Source organism: Magnolia sinica, chromosome 5 (assembly GCF_029962835.1).
Source record: "Magnolia sinica isolate HGM2019 chromosome 5, MsV1, whole genome shotgun sequence".
Classification (NCBI taxonomy): Eukaryota; Viridiplantae; Streptophyta; class Magnoliopsida; order Magnoliales; family Magnoliaceae; genus Magnolia; species Magnolia sinica.
Window position 1 is genome coordinate 100,423,933 of NC_080577.1, and position 25,735 is coordinate 100,449,667.

The window sequence follows — 25,735 nt, forward strand, 5'->3', positions numbered from 1 at the left end:
AATTGGTTCATATAAAGGTTTGTGTAGAGGATTGATTATCAAATTCCGTACCTTTCTTCTTTCTCACATATTTCTCTCCTCTATTCTTATCACTTTCTAATATAATTCGATTTTAATATCATTCCCATCCATTCCGAGTAAAAGAGAAGAAAAATGAAACATATTCCTCCTAATTATGTTGCATTCTTCTAAACATGACCATGCAAAAAAAAAAAAAAGTCGAAATCTATGATGAGATTACCGTCGACGTGGATTTTTTTTTTCTTTCTTTCCGTATGCAGCCTCATGTTTCCATATATAATATAATAAGGATAATATCAAGGAACTACAGGTGAATATTAATTGTTAAAATTTCTCAGATGGTTCTCCCTGCCAGCCAACGGCTATAAAAGGTCAATGCCTCCCGTGGTTTGTACTCTGGAACTGTATGTCCGGCTCCCTGCACCATCCACAAACCAAAAAAGCAAAATGAATTATAGAAAATAAACTAGTATATGAATTTATTTAACAAAAATAAATAAAATAAAAGGCAAGGTCGGTATAACCAAGCAATAAGCAAAATGAATGCCGGTTATGTCGCTGTTGCACAAAAAGGTTAGGATATAACCACAAGAAAATTAACGGTATTTCATGAAATGTAAGGAGGTTAGTAACCTTTATGGTGAGGAAGGTGAGGTTGTGCTCATAGCCTTGCGTGTATCTGCAATGATCCAAGAACCAAACATGTAAAAATAGAAAGATCAGTATATACTATTAGTAGAAAATGCATTACTGAATAGTATTTATTATACATTTGGATGCTTTCTTTTCATAAAGTAAGCATGAATGGCACTCCAACAACATGTGAACTGACTGAATTAGAAGCAATTTTATTTTATCATGTTTGTGAGCAAAGAAAATGTAATGGTACCTATGCACCATTCACAAAATAGACTCCCTCTTTACTAAACAGTTCTAATAGTTCAGCAAAATGGCAAGAACCTACAACTAGTGGATAGGGCTGTCAACAGGCAGCGCATGGGTTGTTTTTTATCCGGAATTTAAGCTGGTTGGGCTGGGCATGTTAAAAATATTGACTTTGCTGGGCCCATGTCCAACCCATACTCATGACTGACAGAGGCGGTATAATAGAATTCACCCAAGACGTGATCGAATCTTAATGTTCACCTTCCAGGAATGGCTACTAAGGGTGTGTTTAAATGTCATGAAATTTCATAATATTGTATGATAAATCAGTCTATTTTGGTGCCAAATTTCTTGGTATTTCATCAAATTTGGTGCAACCAAACACATGCGCCTCAAGAAAATCACAGTAGCAAGACAGCTATAGTTTACCCCTCCTGCTCATTAAATCGTAGCAACCAAAACTGACTATTTGGACCCAAACAATCTAAATCAAGAAATGCAAAGTGCACTCGCTCCAGTGCACTTTTTGCTACTCGTAGTTTCCAAGTACCAACTTGGCAGATGTGTGTGAGATGCCAGCCACTCATTATGTGGCATCCATGGCATCATTTCTTTTGGTAAAACATTGAGCCTGTCTGACCAGTATGCTACAATTATACATGGAATGTGAATGGCTGTCAATTTATTTTAACTGTAAATGCCTTCATTGTGTGTGCAGCCTGTTACAGGATAAGCTGTTCCATTGTGGCATGCATGCATATCTACCGTAGCAACTTCTTTGTAGATATCCCTAGAGATCTGAGAAGCTGTATACTTGCAAGAAATACTGCTATAGTATATTTATTTCCACTACAGTAAATTTATAAGAACGCCATAAACGGCTCCAACTTATCCCTAACGGCCATGGTCCAATGGATGAGCAGATCAACCAGCTTTTCAGGCGAGATCGTTCACATGGTGAAGCCCACTGATCAGTAGCCTTGATTTTGAGAGTGCGCAAATTGGCACTTGCTAGTGGAAGTGCCAAAAATTGCACTCACCAACTGTAGTTAGCTCATCTCATTAATGAATTGCAAGCACATAAAAAGCTTCTTTTTTCTTATTAAAGAAGTCCAAAATCGGTCTCTTCCTATAAGATGGCAAAATGATCACTCTTATGACTTGACCACTCACAACCAAGAAAGAGAAATTGTTATAACATACCCTGATACTTGTCCATTGAAATACCAAGGCCTCCATTCATCGATGATTTGATAGCCCATCGATCTGGTCCATGCTTCACTCCCAGTATATGGCACACACATATCATGGTCGCCACTGCCAGCAAAATTGCATGTATTAGAGAACCTGAGCTGAGAGAACTGTCACCTATGCCAATAAAAGACACTCCTGGATGATTTCATTAGGAACTATTTTTATACAAGTATCTTATACATAACTATGAAAAAGCTTTCTGTGCATTCGCTCCTCCTCAAACACATCGAAGTCAGTCCATGAAGGAGGTTAAGTAAATCTAAGCTGCATTGCAAGTTAGAAGCAACCTCTAGCCCCAGAAAAGAGTCCATAAAGCACAATGAAAAATTATGGTCTCAAACCCTTCTCAAATTAAACAAAACAGTTAATACTGTAAATATTAATTTCGAAGTGGCTTATTACTCTTTAATAATTTGATGCAATCCATTTCAAGGAGCAGGTGTTTACATGGGGAAACTAAAATTGAGACTGAAACACAATCATATGAATTACAGGAGCTAGGTGAATGTGAAAGAGGGATAAATACTGTGGAAAGAAATATGCAAAATAAAGATGCATTGCTGAATTAAAACAATGAAATAAGTAACATCAAAATGCAGGTTGGGAGATTACTGAATGTCTTCACTGAAAAAAAAAAAAAAAGGATCACGTCAGATATGAAATGACAGAGTAAACCACAAAAGGGGCAGAAAATTCCAAGACTGCAACCATAGAGAGGATGCATGTCAAAGTGACTCTAGAGCTTCACCCTTGGAATAAAGAACAAAACAAGAATGACTTTGATATGTGGTTTATCCATTCACTTATGACACCAATTCCAAGGGTGGTTGTGGTCCTGCACATTGAGGATGCTTCATGTGGGTGGTCAACTAGACTCCAATGAAAAACAAAAAAATATATAATAATAATAATAATAAATAACCACAATGAGATGCCAAGTGCCAAGCCAAGATCCTGTGAAAACTAGGCTCATGCTTGATGATTTCACTTCCTTCCAGGCCTGCAGGCCGAACTTTCAATTAGCTTTTGTATTAATGCACAACACAAAGCTGCATGCCATTAGGTTTCTCAAAACACCTTGATTCTCAACTCTTTAGTGAAAGGATCAATTAGCATTTGTATTAATGGGAAGTACATTATCTGTTCTCTTATTTTGACCACAATCTGCATATAAAGATCTGCTTCAGTATATTTCAAGAGGTAGACTGTATCTCAGTTCCTTTTTTTTTTCTCTCCCACTTGGGGAGATGGTAAGACAGCCCACATCCTGAGTGCAATGGAAGCAGCTGCCCTAGGCCATCCGCCTTCCTGATCACGGATCGACCCCGTCCAGGTAAGTATCGTATCTCAGTTCCTTATCATGAAGAATTGAAGCTCCATTAATGCAAAATGCATCATCACCATTATCATCATCTACGCCTTTATCCCAATTAATTGGAGTCAACTATTCACGAGAGAGAGGTTGTGGCCAAAGTGTGACACCGGCTGCCAACCTGACACTGCCCTCCTTTATCCAGGCATGGGATTGGCAATGAGTAGAACTCCTGATGGAGGAGATCTACAAATGCCAGATCGGAAGCTTCTTGTGATGAACTACAGTTTCCATCTAGTTACATAGAGCACAAGTTTGTATCTTTCACCACAAGAGACCTCTTCTAGTCTTCACCAATCACCACTATATTGTCAAAGTGGAACTAGAATAAAACACCGTATTATAGTTTCTTTGTATAGAAAGGATCTTCTTGGCAGTGATTGCATTCCAATGTCGCTTGGAGAAAGAGCCACCTCATGCGTGAAGCACAGGTCAGCATGAAGAAGCATGGCATTACATAATGCTTACTAAAGACTGACCATATGGTATATCCTCTCTTTAGAAAGACCGGTATCATCTCGTGGACACATAGGTGGACTAACTCCTGCCTTCGTATTTACAGTATCCATGGATTTATATCATCATCATCATAGCCTTGATCCAGCTATTTGGGGTGGCTTTTAAGAATCATGATTGATTAGTAGAAGTTCAACAACCAGCTGCTACCTAACACCAACACTCCTTTACTGGGGTCCGGCTCCATGGCTCAATGGTAACAGACTCTATTTCAACACTGAGATCATGGGACGAGTGCCCATGTGACGTGGGTGTGAGTGTGTGGGGAGTCGGTGTGGGTGTGGAAAAAAAAAAAACCCTCAACCGGGGCTTGGTACCCGCTAGTGCATCAAAGCCAGATTTAAAGGATAAATAAATAAAACAAAAATATATAAATTAGTTTATATTAGCATAAACATAAAACTTATTACATGCCATACAAATTGATCAATATGAGATTAAGGTGAAATTGTCCGTGTCTTGAAAGACTCGAGTTGGCTCATGGTTATTAACTTGTTGGGTCAAATTTGACGAATTAGACCTGACTCAACTATATCAAATGGTGTGCATGTCATATGTAGATATGTAACAACATAGCATAAGAGAGAGATTCTCTTCAGAATTTGAGCTAAGAAGATAATGAATGGAAGGGTTATGCTGCTTCCAAAGAGGTTACTTTAAAAGAGGGAGAGAGAGAGAGAGAGAGAGAGAGAGAGTGAAAAAATTCTTCTTCCAATGTTGAGCTGGCGCAAGATTGATAGATCAACCAATGGGATTCAAATGTTTGAAGTTTGAACTAAGGCTTCCCCACATTGATGCACTGACATATGGGATAAAGTGGTCAATTTGCATGATTCGTATGGACCAACTGTTCAACATGATGCCTCACACATGTATACTTGAAAGTTTAGGATTCCCAAAGTCAAGTCCACAAAAAACCATACAGATGTCTATTTAAGAGAATGATAGGTATGGGTGGCTCAAAACTATCTGAATTTGGAATTCACTTTTTGATGCACAAGTCATGACAAGCAATTAGAAATCTCAGATCTGGTAGCGCCAGAATCTGTAGTAATCATGATGCTTCTCTTCACCTTTTAGTTTTTTTTTTTTTTTTTTTTTTTTTTTTTATGACAGAGGGTGTCCCTGCCCCATTTTTGAGGCAAGACTATTCCCTGCGGATGCACGCAATTACCCGCGACCACGTGCATCCGGTAATACCGGGGAGGGGAATCGAACCCACGTCTGTGGGGAGCAAACCCATGATGCCGGCCATTCGCCCAAAACTTGTCTGGTGCTTTACTTTCATATCCTTATTGTGGATTTTGATGATCCCCTAAAAAATGTCTATGATGTTGATCCATAAATCAATCCTAGAAATCGCATGGGTTGATGTACATCATAGGCTTTCAAAGAAAGAGGTAAATATATCCTTACATTGTAGCCACATATCATTACTGTTGATAGCATAGTACATAACGTTTTGGGTTATTACTGATCAAACGACATGATCACAGCATGATCAAATTGGGGAGCCCTCTCTCTCTCTCTCTCTCTCTCTCTCTCTCTCTCTTGATGGAGACATCATGTGCATGCCCCCACCCTATGCATGTATTCGAGGAGGCGGGCCCCAATTTCGATTTGGATCGACGACAACATCTTTGGAGGGCCTTACAGTTAGGGGTTGCACTATAGAGCATTGGAGTGGACTCGATCATCATATATATTCTACCATCGGATCTCATGATCATGGCCCACTACCTTAGATGATCTAGGATTTTGAGTTTTAACTATTCTCATTATTAGAAACATCATGAACGGCTTTGATTGCTTAGATTAGTTATTATTTTATTTACTTTAGCTTTAAGTATTAGTGTGCGCACATGACGCAAGGGTAAAATTGTCTTTTGGGGTTTAGGTTTTTCTTATAAATAAGCAACCTCATGTAGGTATTCTTAATGAAGTTTATGAATAAAAAATTCTGTGTTTTCTTCTTCTCTATCTCTTTGGGTTGAAGAATCAAATTGGGTGCGAAATCCTCCCTTCCTCGAAGGGCTAACTACCGTGGTGTGAAGCCACAATCATCCCAAATCATCCCCACTTCATTACGCCCCACATCCATCATCCTCTACATCCCTTCCACCTTCAGATTCACCCTCTTTCATATCCAAGTTCTATCATATAACAGTGCACAAACAAATTTTCAAATTCTGGCCCATCTGAGGGGCTGAAACTTCGGTGGAGCACCACACACACGTCTTGCGACGGATTGATGCGAAATTTGGCATGGAGGCAGTCCTACCCTGGCCGATCCTAGCCTAGGAGTCGATTTCAGACTTTGTGGGCCCCACACACGTGCGAAGGAGTGGTCACGCACGTGCACCCAGGGCCAGGAATCCCAAATCCCAATTATCCCCAAATTTGCAAACCCTAGATTTTCCCCCGAATTGAAACATGGTGAATCTCTTGAATTGGGGAACAATCCTTTGCAAGAATAGATGAATCTTACACACTCATTTGGGCTTGTTTGGTTTATAATTTTATTTGATCCAACCCTAAACTTGTGTAAGCTTGAACCCCCATAGATTTCCCTTTTTGAATGTTTGATAGTATGTAGGATGTGGAATTTTGTGACTGTTTAAATTGGTATAATCATGAGCTTGATTTCTTGCATTCCACATTTAATTTCATGTCCTGCATCATCTCTCTCTCTGCTACCTTGTGGCAGTGGATCCATTAGGGGTTGTCCAACACATATATTTGAGATAATTGTAAGGTAGAAGTGCTTATGGTGATGCAACCTTCAATGCTGCTGAAAACTCATGTGAAAAATCAATTAGATTTCATTGTGCCCTATCAACATGTATCCAACCATCATTTTCTTCATCAACGCCCACCCCGCGGCGCAAGCTTAGGCAGTAGTTTAATTTCAGGTATGCAAGTAACATGAATTCTAGAATAAAAGAAAACATATCTGCAAGATTTCTAATATCATTACTTCTTTCAAGACCATTATGTACAAATGCATAGATGCTAGCTGCTGCATATCTTGGATGTTGGGAGGTGTCACTACTACCTTTGACCTAGAACAAGAACAATTGGACTAAAAACTTCAAAATATGAATGAAAGAGTGCAGTGCTGTAGTTGAAGTACCTGAATACAAGTGCACGGTATCCTTTGGCAGTGAGGTTCTTGTGATACTTTATCATACTTCCAGCATCATGGTGAAAGACAATATTGTCTGTGCATAATTCCCAACTACCAATCACATTTTTCTGAAGATATTGAGAAAGAGAGAGAGATTAGATCCACCACTTTCATTGTGTCAGCTGTCAGGAATGAAATAATGTTAGCCACTAACTGTACCTGTTGGGCATGAATCGCAGTCCTCACTGTATCATCATTCAGCCACAAAGTTGCAACATGATCATCCTGGTATTACAAATAAATAAATAAATAAATAAAATAAAATAAAATTTCACATGTTATGAATAGCCCAAATCAGATGATTGTTTACTTGACATGATAATGTAAAACTTCCAAAATTCTTTTAACTTAAAAAAGGCCACTTCAGCTGCTTCCATCTTTAAGTCTCTAAATATCACTGAATGTCAAGGATTCAAGAAATCCATTGTCCCAAAGAACAGCACAAGTAATATGGCGCCAATGCACATCCATGCACATGAAAATGCTGTTGAGTGCAGGTGAGGCATTTCACAACTTTGGACTTTTGAGGAGCCAATTCCTAGATTTTTAGTTATGTCGCAGTCTGAGGGTTAAACCCCTTGAAATTGAAGAATGAGGTGATCTAGGATACCCACTTGTATAAGTTTGGCATATCAGTAAGACAAAATAAAAACTTTCCAGGGAATGAGAGTTTTCGAACAAATTACGTATCTTAAGTTTTGTATAAGCAGGCAAATGATGTTGCACAACAATTTTAATATTTAACCAAGGTAAGAAATATATTAAAATGATGGAAAATAGAAAATAGAAAGATTTTCTTAATTGCATTTTAAATATAAAAAATAATAACAATCTGTCTATGTGTAACCATGGGTGATGTGTTGTATATAATATTGCAGTCACATATAATAATTAATATGCATTTAATATGTTTTATAGATGAAACATTAAATCTGTAAAGGAATTTTTTAGATAACATGTATGAGATATCGCACAATAAAAGTATGTCAATATACACTCAAGCATGGTATATTATGCATGAGGCTTGCTAGCAGCACATGCACCTTTTCAGTAAGAACATCTGCCAACCTTGCAAGTGTGCAGGACATCTTTACAGGACATAAGGTGGCCCCAACTATGAAGATAAGCATAGTAAAACATCAAGATGGTCCACCCATCAATGGGCTAACTCTATATGAAAATAATGGACGATTAAAAAATAAACTGAGCAGTTGTTGACATTCAACATGCATGTGGTACACCTGATAACAGAACCAGTCTTAGCGCCACTCAGATTCACATGTGAGTAAACTGTGAAGGTGCATTTCATACAAACACATACACATGCACACAAAGATACAAAGAGAGACACAGGAAAAAAGTGAGATATGAACACACACACATAGATAGATAGATAGATCAGTAGGAAGGTAGATAGGTAGATATATGTATTATGCATGTATGTATACATCCAGACACACATACATATGTATTTAATTATATATGTATTATGCATGTATGTATACATACATATGTAATTATGTACCTGGTACATATGAATGTATGCCTGTGTCTGTTGGAGCATGCGTGTGTACATGTGTGTAAACATAATGTCTTAAGTGACTGGCTACTTGAATAATTTCATTGTATCATGCGTCTATCACAGAGTTCCTTACCAATTCTCATCTTATGGTGTTAGTTTCGACGTGCAACACAATTGAAATTTTCTGAGAATTAAAACATACGTCTCAGTATGGTAGCCAACTGTATTAAACCATCTAATCTTTAAAAGGAAAAAAAAAAAATCATCAGACAAATGTATTTTGTAACATTACTCACTTTCTGAGGTCCGCTAGTCCCACATGCATGTAAAATGCAGCCCCCTAAAGGCCGTCACAAGTGCCATGCTGGCAAATGTCCCATATATCTGAGATGGCCATCAGTTAGGGTCCAACATTTAGATGCCCAGCTCACACGTCAGGTCGATCCACACATCATGTAGGCACAGCGAACAAAACCAATGGACAGAACTTGTGCAAGTTATTCTAAGCCATCCATTAGTTTCAAACACCATGGCCCGCCTGATGAGTAAATTAGTTGGACATCTGGTCCAGGGCATTTCAATAGTGGGACCCACCTGATGGATGGCCTAGATCTCTCATAAGTGCCACATTGGCATATGTGCTGAAGTGCGGAGGGGCAGCCTTATGGATGCATTCCCGCAACATTTTCATTATTGACAAACAAACTTCAAGCAGCATTTTCCAGTTTACTAAAAAGAAGTGACTAACGCTTTCCAAGAAGCAGACACTGAATTCTGAAGCAATATAAGCTACAGGTGGCTACTATGCGTGTAAATTAGAGAGTCGTAATTGTGAAGGAATGCAGCAGTCATCGAGATCACCATGTGAGTTAGTGAAGCCTCTGACTACCATTCCATATTGATAAACTCTTCAAACAAATTCAGTTGGAATGCTTACAGTGCAGGGAACTGAGCTCCTCCCAAGCTGGGGCCAGGTTGGAACGATTCCTTCTCTTACTGGAGCTCTAAGAGGCCATGCACGCCCAAACATCCTTTTCCTCACAGCAAGGGGCCTCTCCGTCTCACCCAACTGCCTGAAACTAGATGGCAACCTGCTGTCGCTGCTTGCAATGCCTCTTATTTCTGGGCTGTGGTAGCAGGGCTCAAGGATGTCATAGATGTTTAAGCTACCGATGTCCTGAGAGGAGTAGATCAGATTGAAAGAATTTTAGATTTTGTAGGACGATGTGAAACTTCAGGATAGCGGTTTAGATAGATATCCATCTTACATCATCGACTTTGTTCAGCTTGTTCTGGCACCTTTCATCAGCAGGATTCCAGTAACTTCCTTGACAAGCAGCAGTAACCTCCTACAATATGTGCATCTCACAACATGCTCAGATTCTGTTCTAACTTCCAAAATAATTGCTAGGGCAATCTTCCCAAGAAGACATTGAAGAGGTTTTTTCCGCTCAGATGCCAACATGCCTTATGTGCTAGATACAGGCCACTGATTCAGTGGAAGTCATCGTGATCATGCCTTAAACCAAAAAGAATCATGCTGGTCCACTTGTGACATGGTCCACACATGAAAAAAAAAAAAAAAAAAAGAACATTGGAGCGTGTGTGGCCCACTTGATAAGGTGAGGCTTCCTGGGCTCCAGGCCAGGGGATGTTCACACTGTCCCCAACCTGACACATGGCCAAGATCTTGCACATTGATCCCATGTGTGCAAGTGTGCCATAAATTGCATTGGCATCTCTCATCTTCTAAATATGCATACTTTTCATATGCATCAAATGAAAGGAGACAAGTATCATGATATGACAAAAGCAGCAAGTGTTTTCAGAAAAAAAAACTCCGAATAGATATTAAAAGATATTACTCCAATATTTTGCTGAAATTAGCACAGAGTTTCACAGTTGAATATTGAATTTGCAGTATGCAAATGGGTTGCATACCTGAAACAGATCGTCTGATATCAGGCCCATCCCATGTGCAAATGGTACAAGAGCATTGCCATCAAATACTGTGTCAGTGACTCCATTTCCTACAATGTATCCCTGGATGGGAAAATCCACATTCAAACTAAGCACACTGGCATCACTTATATGTAATATCATTATTATCATAAATTTATACTGAAAACAACACAAGCATCTCAGACAATACTCGACACAAGAATTATCTAATATGCACAGTTTTCCAGTTTTTACAAGTGAGGCCCATGGTTGTGTCACAGACTGTTGATGTGATGAGCCTCACTGAGGATGGCCCATCACCAGAAATCTCCTAGATGGGGAGATCCTAACTCTTCAATAGGTGGCCAGCAAATAGACAGCAGGCCAAATTCAACGATATATAGGACAAAGGTTCAATGGGCAGGACCTCATAGTTGGGTGATTGGGGGGGGGAGGGGGGGGGGGGGCATCTGTTTGGATCACAGAAGCATGGACCTTGCTTGTACAAAATGAGAACAGGAGCCTACTATAGATGTTCTCATGTCGAGCATTGTATAAAACTCAAAATACAATCACCGAGAAGTCTGACCTTAAAGTTCAGAATTGGCTTCAAACCAGCTTCGATACCTATAAGAGACCATCAAGTTATGCACAAACATCCCATTACAACATAAATATTCTAATCATATCAGCTAATGAAATACCTTTGACCACTTCAGAAGCAAGAGTTGGCACATAAACTCCAGCATAAGACTCTCCAGCTATAAAAAATGGATTCGCCAGGAACTCCGGATATTGCTCAAACCACTGCTTGCATGACAAATAGCAGAATACATGTCTTCAGCATAAATAACAGTGGGGCAGTACCCTAAGTTTGAACAGCTATGCATCACATAAGAATATTACAGGTATACAGCATGTGTGGATATGGAACTCTTGAAAATATAACAGTTAGATACAAGATTTGCTGCCTCCATGTGCCTTTACAGTGGCACAGTTGCCAATCAACATTACCAAGCCATGTGCTTGCTCTGTTATGAATCATGAGATCCGGATGACGTTAATATTTTAGAGACCCAAAATTATGGTTACATACTCTTTCTATTGATCAAGTTCTAATGCAAGACTTTGCTAAGCACACATGTGTGTGCAATAAAGCTCATGTACACAATAGACATTTGCCAGCAGACATGGGTGCAAAATCCAATCCATCCATCAGTTTGGTCCAACCATCTACATGTTTTCCAAAAAATAGATATGGTCCACAGTCCACTCAGTATTTGAGTCCCAATATTGGAAAGAGGTGGATGGTTTAGAAAACTTCAGCCAAGTTTTCAGAGCCATACATTTGTTTTGAAAACTGTGCATCACGTGACCAGTGGATCAGATCAACCTGATTCTTGGGCTGGGGTGTCAATATAGTGGTGCCATTCTGATGGATGGATTGGATCTTGGACCTATCGTGCCATGCTGGCACACGTGTGGCAACTGGCATGTAGATGAGCTTTATTGCACACGTGTGTGCACTAAACAAAGCTCTCTAATGCAAATTTATATTTACAATGTTGAGATTTATACTTTGCTATTTTAGCAGCATGAATAAAATATGATATGCATTCGGTGTCTATAATAATAATATTCATGATTGCATTTATAAACTTCATTATGAATTCATATGTACAACTTTATTGCATAATTTAGTGTGCATGTTGCAGTGATCGACACATGGTTCTGAATGTTGGTATCAGTCGGCGTATCGGCCCGGCAGAAAAATGTTCGGTCACACACACACACACACATTAGAAAATTAGAAAATTAGGAAAAATGAGATATCCAAGAATCTATCATTTTTTCTTGTGTTTTGACTATGCATCAGACGGTGTATCGGACCATTCTTTGATAAGAATGTTGTCTGTCACACACACACATACATATTAGAAAATTAGGAAAAATGAGATATCCAAGAATCTATCATTTTTTCTTGTGTTTCGACTATGCATCAGACGGTGTATCGGACCATTCTTTGATAAGAATGTTGTCTGTCGGTTTGACTTATTGAAGGTCAACTAAATGGGCCCTAATTGAACACAAATCAAGCATGATTTGGTGAATTAGGGCCCGTTACGTTGAAATACAACAAAAAGAAGACGAAATTATTTTTATTCTTTTAAAAAGTGAAGGTTTACCCTTCTTTGCAATCTTCCCATAATAGTCCACTTCACTTCGATTTGTTGTATGCTATTCAAATCATTTCTTTTGATCCCAAAATAGGTCTAGATCTAGCCTAAAATAAGTTTTTAAGCTTCTTCCATGATTTAAATGGAAAAAAAATGGAGATATCAGTGAAATTAAAAAACAAAAAAATCAAAATTGGGCTTTTATGGGTGTATCGGCCTATATCGGTCCCATATCGGGCCAATATAGGTCTTTTTTTTTCATATCGGGCTGATACAACCCCGTATCGCGTTTCAGCTCGTGCCAATATGGATACAATACGGCTGTATCGGCCAATATGATACGGATATTCATATCCATGGACCCACATGATCTTATCCCTAGCATACCATATATTGTAGGAAGTAGCGTACGGTCTATGGTGTACTAGTTCCTGTACCACATTACCGAACACCCACAGTCCACGTAACCTTGGTGCCAACATGGCATGCTTGTGTGACATCAAAACTGGGCCTGATGTGGACCCCACCATACAGATGATGTGGCATCAAAATCAGGCCAATAGAATCATCAGGAGCACCTCACTACGGTTGTTGTGTATGGTTGGCAATTTCACTGTTCATTGTTTTCATATAGGGTTGGCATGCCTAAGTATCAGATGCCGTGATATTTTTTCCAAGTCATCATCGCAATGCCTTATGCATGGCTCAGATGTCCCTCACACGTGTCCATGTCAGCATGTGGGCCATATCCAAGGGTGCATTTGGGGCTAGCAAACATCTTTTAGATACTAGGGATCACACTTTTGTGATAAGATACCTTTAGAAGAAATGTGTGACTATCTGAGGCAGTCTTCAGATCTCCTGTATTGTAATCATCTATGAAATTGGAGTAAGATAGTCCAACACCAGCAGGGGAGTCCAAATAGATTATGTTTGAAACCTGAAACGAGAAGTGCATATGTGATGCAGAGATTTTAGTTCAATATGGTAGGAGAAAGCAATGGATCCAAATGGTAAATCTTGTGCTTAAATATTTTATCATATCTTCGCTGCTTCCATCCATCCTACACAGAAGCTTTGAATGGATATGATAGTTGTTGGTGGACAAGGTCTCATAATCACGAATGTTTTCTTATCTTACCTTAGACCAGCTGTACGGATTGAGATGCAATTGCGGCAAGCTTCCAGGTTCTCCCACTTGAAAATTGAATGGGCCTGCCAATTCAGCAGAAAACATTGAATCTAATGTGATCTACATGAGTGGGATAGTATCTCTATTGACTAATAGGTATCATCAAGAATGAAGGTCCCCTAAAAGTGAAAATAACTAGGTTTCTAATTAGCCTTAGACATGATCTTTTCTACCATTCAATTGTTTGAAAGGTGAGTTACAATTTTAAGATATTATAAATATGCCAAACAAGTGGTCATAATTGCTAACAGAGTAAATTTTTGCACAGGGATATATTATTTATATAAGTTAGTACTTGTACAATGTCTTTACTTAAGTGACCAAATATATCCCTCTATGGTGGATGCAGTAGTGGTTCATTGACCATTTCATCAAAAGAAGAATATTGTCCTTTGCACAGAGAGATCCTCTTCTTACATCACTTCTAATTGTGTTCTCTTTACATTGTCCTTAATATTTTTGTCCTTTCCTACCCTTCGTCCTCTCTAATCTTCATTCTTTTACTACAATCCTAAACCTTTTCGTCATCAAAGTCTTATATTGTTTCATATACACTTCTTATTCTTTCCTCCCCAAAAGAAGTTTCTCTACTTCAGACATTTCCAACTGAGAGGTATGTTGAGGGTCAAATATTGCATATTATCCCCCATTTATATCTTGGTTTTACGATCATGATAATGCTTAATGTTCTATTTTACTCATGTTTGTGTTGCAAGGTGAATTTAAGAGCTTAGATTGAAAGGGGTGTTAAAAGCATGGATTTGATGCTCAAGAATCACCAAGGCAAGGGATGGATCGTAGGAGACCAAGATTGAAGAATTCACATGTCAAAGATCCAAGAAAACCAAGTGATGAATGAAGAGAATCAAAGATTTGAAGTGAGGAAAAAGAATCCTGAAATCGTCCTGAAAAAACATATTCTGAAACTCTGGGTCATTTTGTAAAATTGTGCAGAGTGAAGTCTACTTTGGAAAACTACGCAGAGTGAAGTCTATTTTAGCAAACTGTGAAAATTTGAGGCGGTTTCTAGAGTTTTCTAACTAGGTGCGAAAGTTGGAGTTCCACAACTATAAATAGGACTCTTTAGAATGTTCCTAAGCATCTTCTAGGGTTTAAGGAGTGGAGCAAAAGGGTAGAAAAACCGTCGTCAAGAGTTTTTCTTCTTCTTCCTTAGTTGTTTTTATGCTTTCTTCTAAGGTTTTAGATCCAATGATGCCTATGGTTGGCTAAACCTCTTAGTTAGGGCTAAGAGGTGAAGCTTGTAGCATGATGAGATGTTTTTATTGCTTTGATTCATGTTTATATTGAACTGATTCTAATTTAATATTTAAGGAATACTTTCAGTTTTTAATGGTTTATTGTGACTCAAATTACAATAGATCTGCAATAACTTTGAATATTTTCTTTTCCTGATTTGAGATTGTAAAATTAGTAAGTCCTGTTGTTCACCATCGTCCTTTGGGCATGGTAGGGTGATGGAATCCTTCCTAATCTTTACAATTCTCCTACTTTGAAATTATGAGATTGGTAAATCCTGTTGTTTGCCATTGTCTACTGGGCATAGTTTGGTGATGGAATCCCTGCCAATTATCATAGTTCTCCTTCATTGAGAATTAGGTCAATGGAAGTTCAGATTTGGTTTTATTGATATATTTTCCAATTTGATAGAATAGGACTCTAATTCTAATTGTATTACTTGAATCAAGCAAGAGGGCTCCCTGATCACTACAAGTGGATCCTTGGCACCCTAGTTCCCACCTTTAAATTCTTAGTTTTAATTACTTTATTCACAATTACTCTCTCAAATACTTCAGAATTAGTTTCACATCTTCTTTTAGTTCTACTTCTAGTTAATTTCAGAAATGTACAAGTTTCAGTCCCTATGGATTCAACCTCGGTCTTACCGAGATTATTACTACATCGTGACCCTACACTTAGGGTTGTGAAAAAGTTTTTGGCACCGTTGCCAAGGATTGACGGTCGCGTTTTCTGAATTTGATTAGTTTTGGAATTAGGTTAATATTAGGATTTTTCTACTTTCTATTTTTATGTTAGGGTTTTTTCAGAATTATTTTAGAAACTTAGTTTTCTATTTCTAGGTATAGAAAGTTTCCTTTTTTGTTTTTAGAAACTAATTTACTTTCTAATTCTAGGATAGAAACTTTCCTAATTTGTTTTTAGAAACTAATTTTTATTTTTTAGAATCTTTCTTAATCTGTTTTTAGAAACTAATTTCCTTTCCTTTTTCTTTTTAGAAACTAGTTTACTTTCCTTTTTCTTTTTTAGAAACTTACTTTCTGTTTTTAGAAACTTTCCTTTTTCGTTTTTAAAAACTAGGTTGCTTTTTTAGAAACTTTCCTAATTTGTTTTTAGAAACTTTCCTTTTTCATTTTTAGAAACTAGTTTGTTTTTTTTAGAAACTTTCCTAATTCGTTTTTAGAAAGTTAACTTTTCTTTCTATTTCTAGATTTAAAAACTTTCCTAATTTGTTTTTAGAAACTAACTTTTCTTTCTATTTCTAGATTTAGAAACTTTCCTAATTTGTTTTTAGAAACTAATTTGTTTTTATGACTAACTTTTTGTTTTGTTTTTAAGTAGGGTTTTTTCTGATTTATTTTTAGAAACTAACATTGTTTTCTGTTTTGTAGGATCCTAACATAGAACTCTCCAAACCGGTAAACTCCTTCCAACTTCTCCTCTACTTACTTTCCATATTGTTGTAGGATTTTTCTTTTATTCTATTTTAGGATTAGGTTCAGGATTAGGGTTTCACCATGTATATGCAAGAGTGGGAACGTCAGTATGTTGAGCTAGTTTTAGAGAATGCGAGAAATTGTGAAGGGTTGTTAGATGATTATGTTAGGAAACAACCTATGTCTCAAAAATTTTCTGAAACCATCATCGAGAACCAATCAGAATACAATGCTCCACTGGTTACGAAGTCCTTACGCAATCATAGACAGGAGAATAATCACACCCCACAGATTAAGAAAATAGTATGTTATTGTTGAGGTTATCATAATTATGCGAGTGAGAACTATTATCACCCATCAGACAAGAAGAAAACAATGAGAGATTATATTATGGGTGATAATATGTACCAACAACCATCAGACTCTCCTACCTATGACCCATACGACTATGATCAATGGAAACATCAACATTGGAGAGATGAACCAACAATTGATTATAATGACTATTCTCTTGGATCCCCTACCTTTGAAATCCAACTAGAAACGATCCAAGAGGATTTACGCTTGAATTTCACGGACTATCAAGAACAGTTCAACCAACTTATCGCGGGCATGATGAAATCATTGGAAGCGATTGAATTGTGCCTTGATAAGGTTGAAGAGGCTAGGTTATCACAATCTCAACCCAATCTAGAAACACAATGCGAGGAAAGTGATCTTAACTCGCTTGTGGAGAGTACTGAAATTGAGAATGAAGAGTTGGATTGTGTCAACGAGCATACGGCTCAATTTCCCGAAGAGTCGATCTCAATGACTGTCCAAAGGAATGATCAAGAGACGTGGGTGTCTTTCAAATATAATGATTCTAACATACTCCAATCACATGACACACTTGGCTTCAACGAGGAGGAAGAGGCTAGTTTATTCAAACCTCAACTCAACCTAGAAAAACAGTGTGAGGAAGGTGATCCCATCCCACTTGTGTACTGCACTGAATTGGAAAATGATGAGGATTGGGATGACAGTCATGAGTTTACAGCCCAAATTTCACTGGAATCAACCTCAAGTTTGGTCCAAGTCAATAATCAAGAGGTACAGGAAGTTGTTAACCATAATAATCTACTCCACCCATCTGACATGTCTGATTTAAATGTGGAGGATGAGCTCCTTTCAACCGACCCTTCCAACTCTCGTAATGCATATTGAGACCACTCCCCTGAGTTAAATTATAATATGGTTAGGGAGATGGATGAGTTGCTCGATAAGACTCTGGAATTTGAAACCACCCAGTGGAGGCCACTATTTGAGTTGTCAACCCTTAATGATACAATGCTTTTACTGAGTGGTATCAATGAACAGAGTCTTCACATCAATTCTTCGCCTACTGATCCTAAATCTATCTTTGCAGGGCAAGGCAAGATACATTTGGTGACGATTTATTCTCACCAAGATGAAAAGCAAGAGAACATGTTTCCATCTACTTTCAAAGACGATGGAGTTATTGGGTGTATCATCAAAGATCTCGATGTGGAGAACGAGTCTCTCTCAACTGAATCTCCCAGCTCTCTGGAAGATTGTTTGGCACACTTTGAAGATCCAAATGATAATATGATAACAGAAATAGCGGATGCCTTGCAAGACAATACCTCGGTAGTTGTTACTGACCGAGAGAACCCTTGTTCTAAAGCCCCTCCTTCTATAGATCCTGAATGTTTACCATTAAACGACGAGCTGAAAATTGAACCGGAGACTAAAACTTCAGAATGTGTTTAGACTACATCACCTACTGAGAATTTTTCTGAATTACATCTACTTGTAGTCTTTAATTCACCATGGTGTTCTAACATTGAAACTTTTTCTGTCACAGGTGAATCATATATACTTTGGATACCTCAGAAGATTAAAAGGAAACTTTATGCTAAGGTCCATAAATTTCTTTGAAAATTCATGCTCCAAGACATCCAAGCCTATTGCAAAAAGGGCTTTTGGATGATCTTGATGAGAAATCTGCTGAGAAATTTATCAAGATATTGGCTGGAGGAGGAACCTTGCGGCATGACTGAGTAGCTTTCCCCTGTTTTCTTAGTTAGGTTTACTGCTTTCAAAGAATTTAGGATTAGGATAGTTTGCTTTCCGCTGTTTAGGATAGTATGCTTATTGTCTGTTGAGTCTTTTGTGCTAACCCATCTTCACACTGAGATCATTCGAAAAGCCTCGAAATTTCTTTTTCAAGTATTATCTTTCCATCACTTCCCTTTTTCTTTTCATTGCCTCTTTTGCATTACATGCTTATTTCTTTTACATTGAGAACAATGTAGATTTTAGGTTGGGGATGGAGGATTAGGTAAACTAATCAGTTGTTTTCGTAGTCCTTGAGCAAAAATTGCGGAAAAGTGAAAATTTTTTGAAAATTAGAATTATAAGATGTTTAATGTTGATGATTTATGTCTCTTAAATTCGGTTACTTGGAGATTTCAAAGATAAGTTCGAATTATTAATCCATAAGTAGAAGTTTTAAACATTGATCGAGTCATGATTTCACATGTCAAATCTATCCGTCACATTAAAGCTTCAGTCAATATTGAATTGTTAACTTGGTGATTATTTAGCATGGAAGGAACCAACCTCGGGAATTTGTCCATCATGTTCGATGAGAAGAATTGGAACAAAAAAAATGCCCAGCTAAAAAACAGTTGTCTTCGAAAAGGCCACCTACTAAAGATCTTTAAAAAGATTGACATAGAGTGAAAACCATCAATGGAAAAATCAAAAGCTGGAAGAATAAAAGAAGGAATTAAAAGATGAATTGCAAGGTAAGTTTTGGTTTAGGTTTTGGTTGTCCTGAATGCTCTTTTAATTATTAATATTATCATGAAAGTGAAGAATTGAACCTTTGATTGTGATAAGTCTAGACTTCATTATACACCCATGGAACTCAATGTTTTGAATTGTTCTAATTAGAAGATTAATGCTTTGAACTTGATTATGAAACTTACTGAGTGCTAAAGTTTAGGAGAAGGTAATGCACAACATTGATATATTTTAGAATTCTATTATCTGGATTATTTTTTTTAAACCATTTGAGCTTATAAAAATTATCCCGTGGTTCTCGAAATATTTTTCGCATACTTTGCTCGGGACTAGCAAAATGCTGGTTAGGGATTGTGTTGAGGGTCAAATATTGCATATTATCTCCAATTTATATCTTGGTTTTATGATCATGATAATGCTTAAAGTTCTATTTTACTCATGTTTGTGTTGCAAGGTGAATTTAAGAGCTTGGATTGAAAGGAGTGCTAAAAGCATGGATTTGATGCTAAAAAACCACCAAGGCAAGGGATGGATCTTAAGAGACCAAGATTGAAGAATTCACATGCCAAAGAACCAAGAAAACCAAGTGAGGAATAAAGAGAATCAAAGATTTGAAGTGAAGAAAAGGAATCCTAAAATCGTCCTCAAAAAGCATATTGTAAAACTCTGGGTCATTTTGTGAAATTGCGCAGAGTGAAGTCTCTTTTGGAAAACTGCGTAGAATGAAATTTATTTTAGCAAACTGCGTAAATTTGAAGCAGTTTCTAGAGTTTTCTAACTAGGTGTGAAAGTTGGAGTTCCACAATTATAAACAGGACTCCCTAGGATGTTCTTAGGCATCTTCTAGGGTTTAAGGAGTGGAGCAAAAGGGTAGAGAAGCTGTCGCTAAGAGTTTTTCTTCTTCCTTAGTTGTTTTCATGCTATCTTCTAAAGTTTTAGATCCAATCATGTATATGGTTGGCTAAACCTCTTAGCTAGGGCTAAGAGGTGAAGCTTGTAGCATGATGGGATATTTCTATTGCTTTGATTCATGTTTATGTTAAACTCTATGGATTCTAAATTGATATTTAAGGAATACTTTCAGTTTTTAATGGTTTATTGTGACTCAAATTACAGTAGATCTACAATAGCTTTGAGTATCTTCTTTTCCTGATTTGAGATTGTGAAATTAATAAGTCCTGTTGTTCACCATCGTCCCTTGGGCATGGTAGGGTGATAGAATCCTTCCTAATCTTCACAATTCTCTTGCTTTGAGATTATGGGATTAGTAAATCCTGTTGTTTGTCATTGTCTCCTGGGCATGGTTTGGTGATGGAATCCCTGCCAATTATCATAGTTCTCCTTTATTGAGAATTAGGTCAATGGAAGTTCAGATTTGGTTTTATTGATATATTTTCCAATTTGATAGAATAGGACTCTAATTCTAATTGTGTTACTTGAATCAAGAAAGAAGGCTCCCTGATCACTACAAGTGGATCCTTGGCACCCTAGTTCCCACCTTTATTTCTTAGTTTTAATTACTTTATTCACAATTACTCTCTCAAATACTTTCAGAATTAGTTTCACATCTTCTTCTAGTTCTACTTCTAGTTAATTTCATAAGCATACAAGTTTCAATCCCTGTGGATTCGACCTCGGTCTTACCAAGATTATTACTACATCACGACCCTACACTTGGGGCTGTGAACAAGGTAGCCTTGTGGAGAACACTACTATCTAATGCCATTTTAAGGAGTATTTGTAAGAAAGGAAACAAAAGAACCATCAAGGCTATATTCATGCCTGTCAACAAGTTGAAAGAAGCAACCAGGAACTTTCTCATAGAATGGGATAAAGCAGTTGAAGCTTTCTTCAAGTATGCCCCTAGTTCTAATATGATGAGAAGCTGGAATGAGGTAATGAATGACCATATCAAAAGGCCAAATATGAAGGTCCCTTGGATTACTCCTAGAAGCTAGTGGAAACTTAGCTAGTTGAGGAATCCAGTCCCTTCTAGAATGGGGGGGGGGAGGCTATTAGGGATAATTGAGGCCAATGTTTTAAATATCAACGATATTGGCTGATATATCCCACGATATATCTTGTATCCCACCTGTGGGATACGAAACACATAAGGAGTGCCGATATATCCCACATGTTCAATCCGGTGAGCATTTTCAATTTCCGATCCATTTTCTTTTGTTGAAATTATGTTAAATCAAAAAATATGAAGTTAGAGCTTTGATTTCAATATCCATTGGTTCTTCATATTCTCCATTTTTTTTCTGAATTTTTCCTACAACCAGCTGTCAATTAAGACTAATTTCAAAGTATTTAAGAGTATTTCATCACATATACTCTAATTTCGAAATTTGAGTATGGGTGGTCCGATTTGGGGAAATTTTCAAATTTCCCCAATTTCTCCTAAATTGCTTGCAATGTTGCACTTCAAACATGAAATCAAGCACGTATGAGGGCTGATCTACTAATTTGTTAAGTCTTTGTCAATTTTCAAAAAATAAAAATCATTTTTGAATTAAAAATTAATAAAAATATACTTTAAAATATTATTATTTTTTCGAAATTTCCCTTCGACTAGCTGTCAATTGAGACTAATTTCAAAGTATTTACGAGTGGTTGATGAAATGATAATCACATACACTCTAAATGTTATGCATTCAATTTGAATATAGTTGCATTGGTTCAATCAAACAGTGCATAACTTAGGACCCTACTCAAAGGAAACCTATTATGTGCACTTCTTTTTTGAGATGTTATTATTTAAAATTGTGTATTAAAGTCTTTTTTAACAATCCCTTAAGTTTCATTGAAAAATTCAACCAATGTTCCCATATTTCCCTAGAAGTGTGATAAATTACCCGATACAAACGATATACCTCATGAGATAACTGATATGTATCTGTGTCCCAAGGGTGCGATACATATCATGATACCGATATTTCGAACACTGATTGAGGGCAATGTTTCCTGTATTGGTATCAACAAATGTATCGCGCCCTTGGTATACGAAAACATATCAAGTATCACCTGGGAAATATCAGATATATTGCGAAATGTTTCGCTGTTTTTGGAAAGCATTGGGAAATCAATAGAATTTTTCAATGAAACTTTACGAGATGTTAAAAAAGACATTAATACACACTTCAAAATCAAAATATTACAAAAAAGAAGTGCACATAATAGGTTTCCTTTGTATTGGGTCCTAAATTATGCGCTATCTGACAAAAGTGATGCAACTATATTCAAAATCAATTCATATCATTTACTAGTCTAAGAAGACATGTATAAAAACACAAGCAATTTCCCTCATTTTCCCCAAATTCCCAAATAGGATGTTGAAATCCATGATTGGGCATGCAAAATCATGGATTTCCATCTTATTTCTATTGATACCAAGTGATTTACACACACAAAAGAAAAAAATCATAATAATAATATATATAAAAAACCTCAACATTTTAAAATCGGGCCCACCCGTTGTTTGATCATTATTTCCACAAAAAAAAATAATAATAAATAAAAAATCCAGTTTCTCCTCCACGTATTCAAAGGTACTTGGTCGGATTTACCTAAGGAATTAGAACTGGAAGAATTGAGTGAAAAATAAAATTGTGAACGTATAGAGTTTTTGTTGGGTTTTTTTTGAGAAGGGGAAGAAGGGTCAATATTGCTGTCAGTATCAATAATATCAACATTACATTTATTGTCGATACAACCTTATATATGTCAATGATATTTTGAAAATATCGCACGTCGATACAATGAGATATATCGTGATGCTATCGTCGATACACTGAAATGGATGTATTTCAGTGGTGTTTCATATCAATGTGGTGTGATACTGATACCACAAACACTAGCACCAATCAATTACAAATAAACTCAAATGGTTGATTTCTATCTCTATTGTTTCTTTTAGTTTAAGATCAAATTGGTTGCATGGATGTCTTACCCCAAGTAGTTACGCAGAATTTGGCAATCATCGGTTATACTCATCCATTGTCTTAAGCAGCTTCTATTTTAAAATTGTGTTATTTATAATAATAATTTTGAAAAAAAAAAAATCAAATTCCATTTTAGGTACTAGTCCATCCTAGATTGTTGTATATATAGGTTGATCTACAGACCATTTACCAGAGTAAAAGCATTCTTCCTTGCACTAGGAAATCCACCTCATAAACCAAAAATGTCACAAAATGGATCACATAATCCAAATGTAAAATCAACTCAATCTAACTCCAATGATGTGAAATTACCATCAATTTCTCTACATAAACTTTCCATATATTAACTGATATCTCAATTAGAAAAGGAATAGCTGTATTTTACAGTAGCGCTTTCATCATTATCAAAAACAGTGCTTCCACAATTCACAATAAACAAGCAACCTTTAGAAAATATGAAGTTGCAATTTTTTTCCCCGCCAAAATTCATAGTTATCTTATCTCCATGATCAGCATACCTATATATATATTGTATAATGCACCATTCACATGCAAAGGACCTACTTGGTGGATTGTAGTTCACATATTTTCTACAAAATCAAGTAATCAAACCTGATAAATGCATAAAATGAAAAGAAGAAATATTGCTGGGAATCCATACCATGCTCATACACAAACCCATCAAAGCTGGAGCAGCCCGGCCCACCATTGAGCCAGAGAACAACAGGGTCCTTTGACAGGTTCCCTTCCGAAACGACAAAATAGTAGTAAAGATTCTTTCCATGGCTTTCATCTATCGTCACATACCTTCAAAACCAGGATAAAAAAGATGACAAATCCATATAAGAAAATGAAATTTTCAAAAAAATAAGATAAGGACGGGCTATGATTCGCATTTGCCCCCATTGATTAAATGATGGGGTGGCAATGGACCACCCTACATGTGGCAAACTGTACATTAATCCGGGTCATCCTATTCGTGGGCCTCATTCTAGATGAAGCATTGCTCAAAGATCAAACTGATAAAAATGATTTGCAGAAATCTCATGCATTGAATTTGGATTGCTGACCAGCTTTCTTCTTATCCATTTGACGGACAACAATTAGATGGTTAGGATTATATTCCACCTATGCTCCACTTCAGATGGGACGGCCAGTTTAGAAGATTTTTATTGACATGGATGTATGAAATGTAAGAGACAGATGATTTATCATTGTTTAACAAATTCCATAATCAGTCCCATTAGACCAAAAAAAAAAACAGAAAGAAAATTAAGAGAATGCAAAGTAGGCAAGGCCAATGCTGTAGTTCTGCCCCCATCACCAATGATCCAGACTGTCCATCTACAAGGTCCAATGTATGCAGGCCCCAAATGTTAAAATCTCAATGAGCAGAGATCCATACAAAGGTGACTAGAAACTCTCTCTGGACCATTGATTCTCTGCCATCAATGGCAAGACCTCCTAATCAAAGGGTCTTGATTATCCATTGGAGGGACAGAATAGGGGGACAGCCACACCTCCTTAGCCCTCTTTTGGACACACAAACAAAACCGAATTGCAAACTACAGTTCAGTATCATCAACCAAGAAGCATCCCTCACACTACAGTGCTACTTCTTTCAACTCCAACTCCAAAGCAAACTAACCACTAATTCCTAACGAAACAAATAACACAATTCAATCCAACAGTGCATCCAAACATGCCCAAATAGGATTCCAGATTAATGAAGAAATCAGCATACCCAGCGTAGTGTTTGGATGGCAAAGTCCCATTGAAACCAGGAATCTGAGTGACGAGAGCAGACTCGGGAGCTGCTTCATAGATAGGGAAAAGAAAGAGAAAAACAAAGAAAAAGGAAATCAAGAATTCAGCAGACATGGCTGAGGAGTATGTGTTTCTGTGAAATTCCAAGTCAAGAATCTCCAAAATGAGAGTGAAATGAATCTGAGAAAGAGGAAAGATAGAATCACAATTAGAAGCAGAGGGTAGTCACGAAATAATTCCTCTGTAATTCCAACGACGAAAACGGAATTTTATTTATAGGAAAAAGACAGAAACGGAAGGCCGGAAGAAAAGCACGGAAAAGGTGTTGATGACAAAAGGGCGGTTTGATTTCCTTACAAGCCAACCAATCCCCATGATGATGGAGAGTTGAGAAATGGTTTGGTACTCTGCAAGAGCTTGATCGATAATACTCAGTCACTTGGAATGGAGAAC

The 25,735-nt window shown here is 37.2% G+C and overlaps 1 protein-coding gene across 1 annotated transcript; it reads right to left on the minus strand.

Annotated features, from left to right (window-relative positions):
- Positions 1–72: 72 nt before the first annotated feature.
- Positions 73–25,618, minus strand: LOC131246437 (serine carboxypeptidase 1-like). Its single transcript, XM_058246564.1, has 14 exons — positions 25,260–25,618; positions 24,177–24,322; positions 14,017–14,090; positions 13,693–13,815; positions 11,403–11,505; positions 11,288–11,325; positions 10,699–10,800; positions 10,026–10,106; positions 9,695–9,934; positions 7,395–7,460; positions 7,182–7,303; positions 2,110–2,223; positions 655–700; positions 73–439 (listed from the first exon to the last, which is right to left on the minus strand). Exons 1-14 carry the CDS (start codon positions 25,394–25,396, stop codon positions 356–358), a joined length of 1,476 nt encoding a protein of 491 aa, XP_058102547.1. The 5' UTR covers positions 25,397–25,618; the 3' UTR covers positions 73–355.
- Positions 25,619–25,735: the final 117 nt, after the last annotated feature.